This window comes from Epinephelus lanceolatus, chromosome 16 (genome assembly GCF_041903045.1).
Source record: "Epinephelus lanceolatus isolate andai-2023 chromosome 16, ASM4190304v1, whole genome shotgun sequence".
Taxonomy (NCBI): domain Eukaryota; kingdom Metazoa; phylum Chordata; class Actinopteri; order Perciformes; family Serranidae; genus Epinephelus; species Epinephelus lanceolatus.
Window position 1 is genome coordinate 37784918 of NC_135749.1, and position 11008 is coordinate 37795925.

Below are 11008 nucleotides of genomic sequence, written 5' to 3' on the forward strand. Positions count from 1 at the left end.
AACAAAATGATTGAAATCAAATTAAATTAACCTTTTTCCAGATGAAAGATATCAGATTATGCTATTTACACGCCCACTTGATCTCTCTCTCTCTCTCTCTCTCTCTCTCTCTTATTCTCCTTTGAAATCTGTCTTGCAGTGTTGAGCTGTCAGCATGTTCAAATCAAATGTTTTAAAAAATGTTATCAAAAGTAATGATAATTATAATTATTGCATTATACTGTATTAGTCCTTACCCTACCTGTATACAAGTTCTTCTTTATTCACCCAGCAATACAAACAATGGTATTAGGTGGAAGGTGGCTGTTCGTAATAAATTACTATTTTTGGACTTTAAACATTTATCTCAGCATTGCAAGTTATTGATAACGAGAGAGTCAAGACTAGGGTGACCATATTTTGATTTCCAAAAAAGAGGACACTCGGCCCGGCCATGAGATAGCCTACTCGCAGTTTACTCAAAGATGCCTTGTCATTTTAATATATTTAAAATTTATATGTATGGATAAAAAATTCAGTTATATTACAAAATAATATCTCTCAAAGACAGAAATTCAGATAGGCCCCTATAGATAGGGGACACATACACACACTACAGTGTGGCTACCCGATCCGAGCCTGATGGGTCCCGACGATAGGCCTACCCGACGGGGTGGGCCGGGTTCGGTCAAAAATGTATAAACTGTATTCGGGCTCAGGTCGGATTCGGTCAGCTTTCAGTGAAAATATAGTGTAAAAATAAATTTATAAGTTTATTGCTTGGGGACTGGGACTGTTATTTACGTGACAACACCTGAACAGAACACACACACATTGGCTGTTTGTTTCTACCTCTCCCCTCACTGGAAGCCTCGGACCTTCCGCCGCCCGCCTTGATTAAACGTTGAAAATAAAATAAAAGAGGGAGACAAGTTTTCCTATTTTATCTTATTTTGTTATATATTTATGTTAGGAAAACCGGACATTATCATCAATTTATAAACACCCCCCGGATGCCCTGGACAGGACGTGAAAAGTGGACATGTCTGGGCAAAAGAGGACTTTTGGTCAGCCTAAGACTCAAGCCAGCAGCAGCCACATGTAGAAAAGTGGATATACAGTGAATGTCTATACTTATGAGAAATGGCTTAACAACTAAAAATTCCTGCAATTAAACTGGTAAACTGCTTTAAAAACAGTGTGCTGTGAGATCTGCCGCTGCGCACCTCACAACCGTGCGTAATAGTCGCGCGTAATGACCGCTCCTCGTCGGTTAAACTGCACGTCTTTCATGTTTGTCTCACTGACAGGTGGAGAGCCTACGGATATTAACTACGAGCCGCTGCGCCACTGACTGCTCTTGTCCTGTCCTCTCCCTCTTCTTTCTCTCCTGTACTCTCTGACTATCACTAAACTCTGGCTTTTGAGCAATGCAGGAGAAATGTTGCAGACAGTTTATATTATCAGCCTGGGCCTGGGGCTTGTAGTAACAGTAAATGGGATTTGTTGTAACTTGTGTAAGTTAAACTGTGTCTGTGTGAGTATACATCTTACCCCGCGATACGTGATGTGGGCAGCGGTTCCAGCCACACACGCTGCTACTGCTGCGGCTGCTAGCCCCACCCGTTGGAAAGAGTGTGGGATATACCACTATTAGGAATGGGAGGGGGGGACTAAATCTTTTAAGCCCCAGCTACTGTCATACAAGCGGGTCCATGTCATTGGTTTGATAGCCCATTGGTTCGACATCCCATTAGTCCGACTGTCCGCGGTGCTGAACGGCTCGCGGCGGGAATATGGTACGCCGTGACCGGCTTGAGGCGGAGCAGGCTCACAGCTTATGTGTTTGTCACTTTCTTTTTCATTTTAACCCACACCATGATCTTTTCCTGACCCTAACCAAGTGGTTTTTGTGCCTAAACCTAACCAGACCTTAACCACAGGGCATCATGATGATTTCGGAACGGACTTCGGAACAATGAGTTTAATATGGTCGGAACAATGGGATGTCGAACCAATGGGCTGTCGAACCAGTGTTCCCCATACAAGCCCGGTCTCACTCCAAAGTTTTGAAATCTGATGCTTGGGCATTGACTTGCTGCATCAGAAACCAACGGAAAAGGCGTCCTTTAACGTCAGCATGATACGCAGCCGGTTGCCATTATAGTTTAACAGCACCCAGCAACGTCAGGGGGAAACACAACGGGACAAGGACGAAAGTTAAGGCAGCGAAAGTTTGACTGGGGCAGGCAGGAAGGGTGGTGGATGGGTCCAACAAACACAGACTTTCACCCGAGAGAGCGGTGTTCGTGTCCCATAAGATTCTAAAGCCAACCCCTTTTCTTATATCCTAAACCCACACACGTGCTTTTGTTACCTAAGCCTAACCACATGTGTTTTTGTTGCCTAAACCTAATCATGTGTTATTGTTGCCTAAACCTGACATGTTTTTGTTGCCTAAATCTGATGTGTTTTTATATCCTGAACCCAACCACATGCTTTTGTTGCCTAAACCTAACCATGTGTTTTTGGTGCCTAACCCAACCACGTGCGTTAGTTGTTGGAATTAAAAAGATGTCATTTCATGTTGTTGTACTCACATAGTGCAGTTATTTTAAAAGAGACTGGATGTAAATGGTAAACGTCCTGTGAAAACTGAAGTGTATTTGAAAAGAAGACAATGCATGTAACAGGCAGAACTTAACACGGTGTCCAAGGACATCAACAACCAACACACCCTGGGTGTATGTGGACGTGGAAAGTCCATGACCAAACGTCGATATGTGACAAGTTCGGAGTGAGAATGTGTTGGTCATACTCACAATTTACAAGTCATTGCAAGAAGTGGGCATGGTTTTTGGAATGTTTAGGAAAGTACCAAATATGTGGTCGAGCCCCCTGAATATCGAGATGGTTGGATATATTGAAGCATACAGAGGTTTTAAATGCCTGCAGCCAAGTTTTAATTGCCAAATGTAAAGCCAAGTCCTGTTGGTTTGAACACTGCAGCTTGTGCAGTTAAAACTTAAAATTTGTACTGTCATATCAAGTAGAATCAACGTTTAACTGATTTTTGTTGTCCCCTGTAGCAGGTCATCTGGATCTCCGCGAAGCAGGAGCAGCGACTCTCCTCGACTGCGGGGCAAAGAATCTCCTCGTCTGAGAGGAAGAGAGTCTCCTCGATCCAAAGCCAAGAGGAATCGCTCCAAAGGAACCGAATCGCCTCGCTCCAGAGGATCCCATTCACCTGCCGCTAAAACAAACGACTCTCCCCGACTGAAAGATTCACCCTGTCTGAATGCCACCAACTCTCCTCGGACAAAGAGCTCCGACACAGTCCATTCACCAAAACTCAAGGGATCGTCCACCTCTTCTTGTCCCAACAAGGAGCACAACTCTCCTGTACAGCAATCACATGAATCACCTCCAAGTGTCGGAGGATCTGGTTCCTCTCAGGTTAAAGGATCTGCTTCACCACAGGGGAGTGAAACAGACTCCCCTCATTTGGGGAACAGCAAGGGGTCACCCTGTCAAAGTCAGAAGAACTCCCCGAGTCTTTCTGGATCGTTCGAGTCCCCGCAGCCCAAAACCCCAGACAAACACCGCTTGTCTCCACCTCTGCCCTCCTTGCTTCCCTCCCTGCTGTCAGAGGACCTGGAGGTTGAGAGAAGGCGTGAGGAGGCAGAGCGCCTCCTGGAGGAGGCTGTGTCATCGTGGAAGGAGGCGCAGGAGGTCCTGCAGGAGGTGAAGGAGCTGCAGAGCCAGACACTGCGGCGGCAGCGCAGGAGGACCTATGAGAAGATGACAACAGCAGCAGCGGCTGGTTTGCCCACAGCGACTGTAGCAGCAGATGAGGATGACACGCCTACCTCACCAACATCACCTGAGGGGGATGACGAGTCCGAGACACCTTGATGAGGATTTTGTTTTTACAAATATTCATTGGATTGAATTTTCTCAGTGGGAGTAGCAGCGTTTTTCAGCATGCAGATGGATTTGCAGAATTTGGGGATTTTTAATTCTGTTCCTCAAATGTTTTTCATCTTTTAATCTGGGGATGGCGGGATGCACGTGAACACTTAAGCAAATGTGGATAATTTTGAAACCAGCGATACAGTTCTTCCCAGGAGGTTTAATGACTTTAATCCTCCACAGTGCACAGACTGTCATCAGTCAGACGCCCTCTCACTTCTGCTTCCCTTTTTATCCCATAAAGTCTCTTTGTGTGACAGATGTGTCACATTTAATTTGAGCAAATACAATTTTAATGGAGAGGCACTCCCCTTCACCTTCTCTAATGGTGCTGCACGTTTTTCTTCTTTGTCTTTTATCGCTGAAAGTGAAGTGAAAAGCCTCTCTGTCAAATTCAAAGACAAGTTCTTCCCCAAGAGTCTTTTGGAAGAGATATTCAGGGTTTTGTGAAGATGAAAAAAGACAGTTTGTCATTTAAAGAGACATTTTTTTTCCAAGCAAAGATGTCAACATTTATACAATGGGAAACTTTTTCAATATGACAAAAACATGAAGGCACCGAAGAGCATTATGTTTCCTAAGGGCACAGTGGTGTTTGGGGGGATTCACCAAATATGGACTTCCAATATTGACACTGATTACTAAGAATTTAAATATCTGTTACTTGATTTATTTACTAATATATATTATGTCTTCTTGTGTGATATTTCTGTTAAAATAATCTAAATTGTCAATCTCTGATTTAGTTGTAGCCCACTTTATCCTTCCCAAAACATCCCTCTTGCTCACGGTTCACTGTTGATATTTTTAATCTCACAGACCTTTGACAAGCTTCAAGAAAAAATCAGGGAGTTTAATTTTCTACACCATGAAGAGAGAATAAGCAATAATGTCAGTGAGAAACAAAGAATATGTCTTCTCTGACACTGTACTCGTTAATGTAACAGAACAAAAAGCATGGCTTCATTAACCTGCTTGGGGGCAAACTGATGTAAACTCCTGCTCCTCCCACTCTCTGTGCAATATGTACCTTTTTTCTTTGCCGAAATACTACTTGGCTCCTGATTTGCTGTGTGGTGATATTAATATAAGATTAAATGAAGAATACATACAAGGTTAGTACAAATCTGAAACCATGAGGATTTTAAAAACTAACAGGTACAGGTAATTCAGCAGCACCCAGCTTATTTTATCAGCTGATATTTGTGCTTTAGTGCTGCATCAATTTAATTAGCACAAATAGTACCCTAACTGTTTTTAAAGGACGACCTAAAAAATCAAATGAAATTGATTTTTTTCTTCACAGTTTCTTCTAAATAAATCTAGAACAAAGGAAACACTCTGCACATCTATTAAACAAGACAGGTGCGTTGGAGAGAGAAGACCAAAAAGTTCAAAAGTTGCAAAAGGACTCTGCACACTGTCTAACTTGCAATGTATAATTTATTTAAGATAAGATAAGATAAGATATACTTTATTGATACCCCAGGAGGGAAATTCAAGTATCAGAGCAGCACAAGACAAAATCAAAGGACATTAAATAGAATAAGATTAAAGAGAGGAAAAAAAATTAAAGATAATGATAGATAAATAAAAGATAAAATAAAATTGTTACATCAACTGCGACGTTTCGGTACTAGACCTTCAGGCAAACAGTTTTTTGTTCATGAGAAGCCATCTTAAATAGGGAGTGGTCATTTCTCCACAACCAATCCCATTCCCACATGCAAACACAGAGGGACAAAATCATCAATGGGTTATTCAAACACACAACAAACAGAGACAGCAAAAAAACATACCCCTATCAGCCTACTTACAAAGGGAATCTGTTATATTTCCTGTAGAAATATCTAGAAAAAAATATTTATTTGTAATTGATTCACTATATTTTGTATTCCCCTTTAGACGTGGGGGTTACTTTAGACTGATATCACACAGAGAGCTTTGTTTTTTGCTGTCTCTGTTTGTTCTGTGTTTGAATAACCCAATGATGATTTTGTCCGTCTGTGTTTGCATGTGGGAACGGGATTGGTTGTGGAGAAACAACCACTCCCTATTTAAGATGGCTTCTCATGAACAAAAAACTGTTTTCCTGATGAAGCTCTAGTACGGAATCGTCGCAAATAAATTAAACATTGCAAGTCAGACAGTGTGCGGGAGTCCTTAATATAAATCTGACATGAACAAATAATGAAATTTACATGTTACAGACTTAAATGACGCAATTTACATGTTGTAGACATAATGACAAAATTCATGTGGCACAGATTTAAATGACCAAATTTACGTGTCCTCATTATAAATTATGATGTTATGTTATAGACTTAATTGACAAAAGTCACTTTACTGACTGAATTGATTAAACTTGCACGTTGTGGACATATTTACGTGTTAGTCTTATATGACTAAATTTATGTGTCACTAACATACACCATGAAGTCTATGTTACTGATTTAAATGAGAAAATTTATGTGTTACAAATTAACATGTTGCATACATAACAATGAAATTTACGTGTTACAGGCTTAAATTACCAAATTTATGTGTTCTCAATATAAATGATGAAAATTACATTATGGACTGAATTGACGAAATTTACATGTTACAGACATAATGATGATATTTACATGCAACAGATATAATTGACAAAATTCCTGTTTTACAGTTTGAAATTACAAAATGTATGTGTCCCTAACAAAATGATGAAATTTACATGTTATGGACTGATCTGACAAAATGTACATGTTGTAGACATATGACAAAACATATGTGTTTCAGTCTTAAAGTACTAAATTTATGTGTCGCTAACATACACCATGATATTGCCATGTTACAGGGTTAAGTGATGATATTAACATGTTAAAGACTTAAATGATGGAATTTACATGTTGCAGACATATATGACAAAGATTACATGCTACTGATTTAAATAACGAAATTTACGTTTTACAGACTTAAATGATAGAATTTATGTGTCACAGACTTAAATGACAAAATTTACGTGTTGCTAATATACAGCACGAAATGAACATGTTATGGAATGAATTAACAAATGTACGTGCGAGGAACTCAAATGACAAAATTTTCATAAATGTGGTATAAATGACTAAATTTACATGTCGCTGACATACATGACAAAACTTACGTGTTATTGACTTAAATGATTAAATTTACGTGATGCTAATTTAACCAGTGAAATATGAATGCCACTGACATACATGACAAAACTTACATACATACAACGTATGTGCTGCACAAATAAACAAATGATTTGATGTCGCACCCATGAGCTAATGACAAAATTTACATGTTATGGACAAATAAGAATCACATTGGTTTGTTTTCGAAGAATCATGGCCAGCAGTGTTTGCGACACTGTAAAAATCAAGTTTTCACCGCTTTCTGGTGGACAAGCTCTAAATTACCTCAAACACATTTCAGAATTTCTATACTGACTTTTCTCTCCTTTAACTATCGACCCATATTTACACCAGTATCACTGTATCTGCTGTAAACTAATATCTGCTAATTTATTGATGTAACTTTAGTTAACACACAGTAAGACTGAAGGTAAATCAATACACAAATACGTACTGTCATAAATATTTATAATATACAAACTGTGCTAAAACCATCAGTACAATTATAGAAACTGATTAATTGGCATCAAATGAAGTACTTCAGTGTATGAAACAAAAAAAACTAAATATTTGATGGTTTAAGCTAACATTTTATAGACTCGCAAATAACTAATATTTTAAACAAAATTAGAAGTGATTGGTAGGTACAGTCCTGCACAACGATACATGTATTTCTCTAATAAAACATACACTTTTTAGAAATATGGATGACAAAAAGAGCTGCCAGTGTTTAAACTGTTTTCGTACTGATCAAGTAGCATTGGAAAAATATCATTAAACTGATATTTTCTATTTAAAAGTCACTTTTTGTGTTGGTTGTTGGAACTGTTATCTTAAATGCTCACATTAATTTTTATCTCTGAGTTTCTGCTGGTCACAACGTTTTAACTTTTCTCCAGTTTAAGTGTTTTTGCACATTTTTCATGAATATTCAGATGAACACAATTTGTACAAGGAGGCACTGACACTGTGAGCGCTTACTTATTGAGGATTCATTGTACTGTAAGTGATGTTGATGAAATGATGTTGAACAGATGTATTTATAGTGCAGCAACACAGCTGATCAGTCGTTCAGTTTGTGATAAAAGCACCAAATTTGTTACATATATATATCTTAGAATATGCAGAAGACATGGATATTGGGGCATTGCAGACTGGCATTCTGATGACCATGGCGTCAAAATCCAATATGGCTGCCAACAGAAAACCATTTCAGCCATAAGTTTTGTAATGAAACTTGAAAATGTGTGTGTAAATTCAATTTTTTGGGATAGCGACCATATTGGTAATATGCAAATTAGAGATCATAAATAAAATATAATAGGATTTTAAAATAAATAATAAATCTGAATATTCCAACGTGTTCCTAATGCTTAGAATTATGAATAGACACCAAGTTTGCCAAAAGACTAAGGAGCCGCCATCTTGGAAATATGCAAATTAGGGGTCCAGATGCATCAAATCATAAAAACAATCATTCCAATGTGTTTTTTATGGTAAAAAACAAAAACAAAACAAAAACATAAAATAAACACCAAACTTGCACTGGTAGCTCAGTGGTGGCCATATTGGATTTTTTGTGTATAAACTGTGTGTGTGTATAACTTTTGAACAAGATGAGCTACAAATGCAAACTTGTTGTCTATTGTACGGTTTTTCATAATGACAAACACATTGGAATGTTTATTTTTATTTGCATATTTCCAAGATGGCAAGTACCTAAAATAAGGGATTTTTTTTTTTTTTTTTAAATCTTTGGCAAACTTGCTGTCTATTTAATATTTTTAGTATTAGAAACACATTGGAAAACTCAGATTTATGATTTTTTTTAATAATCCTATTATATTTTATTTACGATCTCTAATTTGCATATTACCAATACGGTTGCTGTCCCAAAAAATTTAATTTACACACACATTTTCACCCAGACTAATTGTAGGGATGAGCTATTTCTATTATGTCTCCATGTTTATACACAGATATAATCAACAGACAAGCTAAAATAAAAAATATGTTTCATTAGAAAACTCATAGCTGAAACGATGTCCTGGTGGCGGCCATAGTGGATTTTGCTGCCATAGTCATCAGAATGCCAATGTGCGATGCCCTGATATCCAGACTTCTTTTACATAGCTTAAATTATATGTATATATATATATATATATATATATATATATATATGTACATATACCAAAGTTGGTGCTTTTATATCACAAACTGAAAGATTGTCTTGATTTTTGTGAGATATGCTGCCCTAATTTCATTTATTTTAAAGTTTATACATGTTAACGATGAATTCCAGAATCCACTTTGTTAAAATTTAAAAAACAAGTTATTTCAAATGTTCTGTTTTCTTTCTTGCTCATTTTATTTAACTAAAGATTTATATGTTGGTGTTTTTTGAATGCTGTTTGAATTACTGTATATGGCACTGCATTGTGGGTAAATGGAGCCATTTTCTGTTTTTAGCATCTAGACCGCGTCTTCACATGCAAAATAAAATAAGCTAAAGAAACGTGCCAGTGGAGTAAGATTATTTCACCTGCTCTTTCAGATTGAGGTTTTGATTCCCAAATCCATTTCTTCTGTCTCGTTTGAAGCTGATTTAAAAAAAAAAAAGAAAAGAAAGAAAAAGACCTGGGAACAGGTGGACTCATCTCACCTTACTGGCTGAATTTTGTCTTGTTTGAATAAAAATACGTCATGGAAACAAAAAATGTGACCAGATGAGTTATTACAGAGATGTGTTTTTGTCTTTATATACACCAAAAGATGGAGATGAACAAATAAATTTATGTCTCACAAACATGAGTGCAAACTTGCAGTGGTTAGCATTGTCGCCTCACAGCAAGAGGGTTTCAAGTTCAAATCCCGGAGAGAGGGAGCCCTTCTATGTGGAGTTTGCATGTTCTTCTCGTGTCAGCGTGGGTTTTCTCCGGGTGCTCCGTCTTCCTCCCACATTCCAAAGACATGCAGGTTAATTGGTGACTCTAAATTGGCCGTAGGTGTGAATGTGACTGTGAATGGTTGTCTGTCTCTATGTGTCAGCCCTGTGATAGTCTGGTGACCTGTCCAGGGTGTACCCCGCCTGTCACTCAGTGTCATCAGCACCCCCAACAGGATAAGCGGTCACAGAAAATGAATGACTATAACACGTACAAGTTACAGTTTTGCAGGAAATGTACAGTGTCTGCTTATCAAATGCAGACGGTCTCTTTTCAAAATAAAGTTCCAACTCAGGTTTACTTTCTTGGGTTTAGACAACATAAATAAATACTTACAGTAAGTATGTTTAGCCTCGTTTCCACCAAACACTTTCAATATAGTACCTTTGGAACCAACAGTAACCCTTCAGACATGGTACCTAGACCCTCGGTCTGTTTAGCATTTCCGCCGCAAACAGTACTCTTAAATGTGGGCAGGGTTGTCACTCATTGCTCCATCCAGCACTCGCTGTATTTCCTCATCACCGGTGACATAGATGAAAGTCTGCACCTTGTTTATTGTCCACAGAACGAGGCTGCACGCCGACATTTTCAGAATAAAATAGAACAGGCTGCAGTAAGAGTCTCTCTCCATGGGATATTTAAAAATAGCAGGTTTGTGCATTTAGTCCCTCTCAGGCAAGCGCAGGGGTTTAGTGTTGCCAGAGCCCACAGAAAAGACGCTCTGTGATGCTTTTTTTCCCTCCAAGTGAGGATTAGAATGGATGCAGTTCACATAAACCAGTCGAAATTAATAAAGTCTTGAAGATCCACTTATTACTGAAAGTGTCTTTCATATAAGACTAAAGTAACGGTCAAAGTTGTCATTTTAAAATTTAAGGTGTGTTGATGGATTCACGTCATCAACTAAGATATCAACTTGTATAATGACAATAAATTTGATTCTTGATTCTTTTTCTGGGTCTGCCCCGG

The 11008-nt window shown here is 38.3% G+C and overlaps 1 protein-coding gene across 1 annotated transcript in view; it reads left to right on the forward strand.

The window, feature by feature from the left end:
- plekho1a (pleckstrin homology domain containing, family O member 1a) overlaps positions 1–5559 on the forward strand; it is a 39458-nt gene extending 33899 nt beyond the window's left edge. The window contains exon 10 of the mRNA XM_033637328.2: positions 3069–5559. Within this exon, the coding sequence (XP_033493219.2) occupies positions 3069–3894 (826 nt within the window). The 3' untranslated portion in view covers positions 3895–5559. The remainder of the gene's footprint in view (positions 1–3068) is intronic.
- Positions 5560–11008: the final 5449 nt, after the last annotated feature.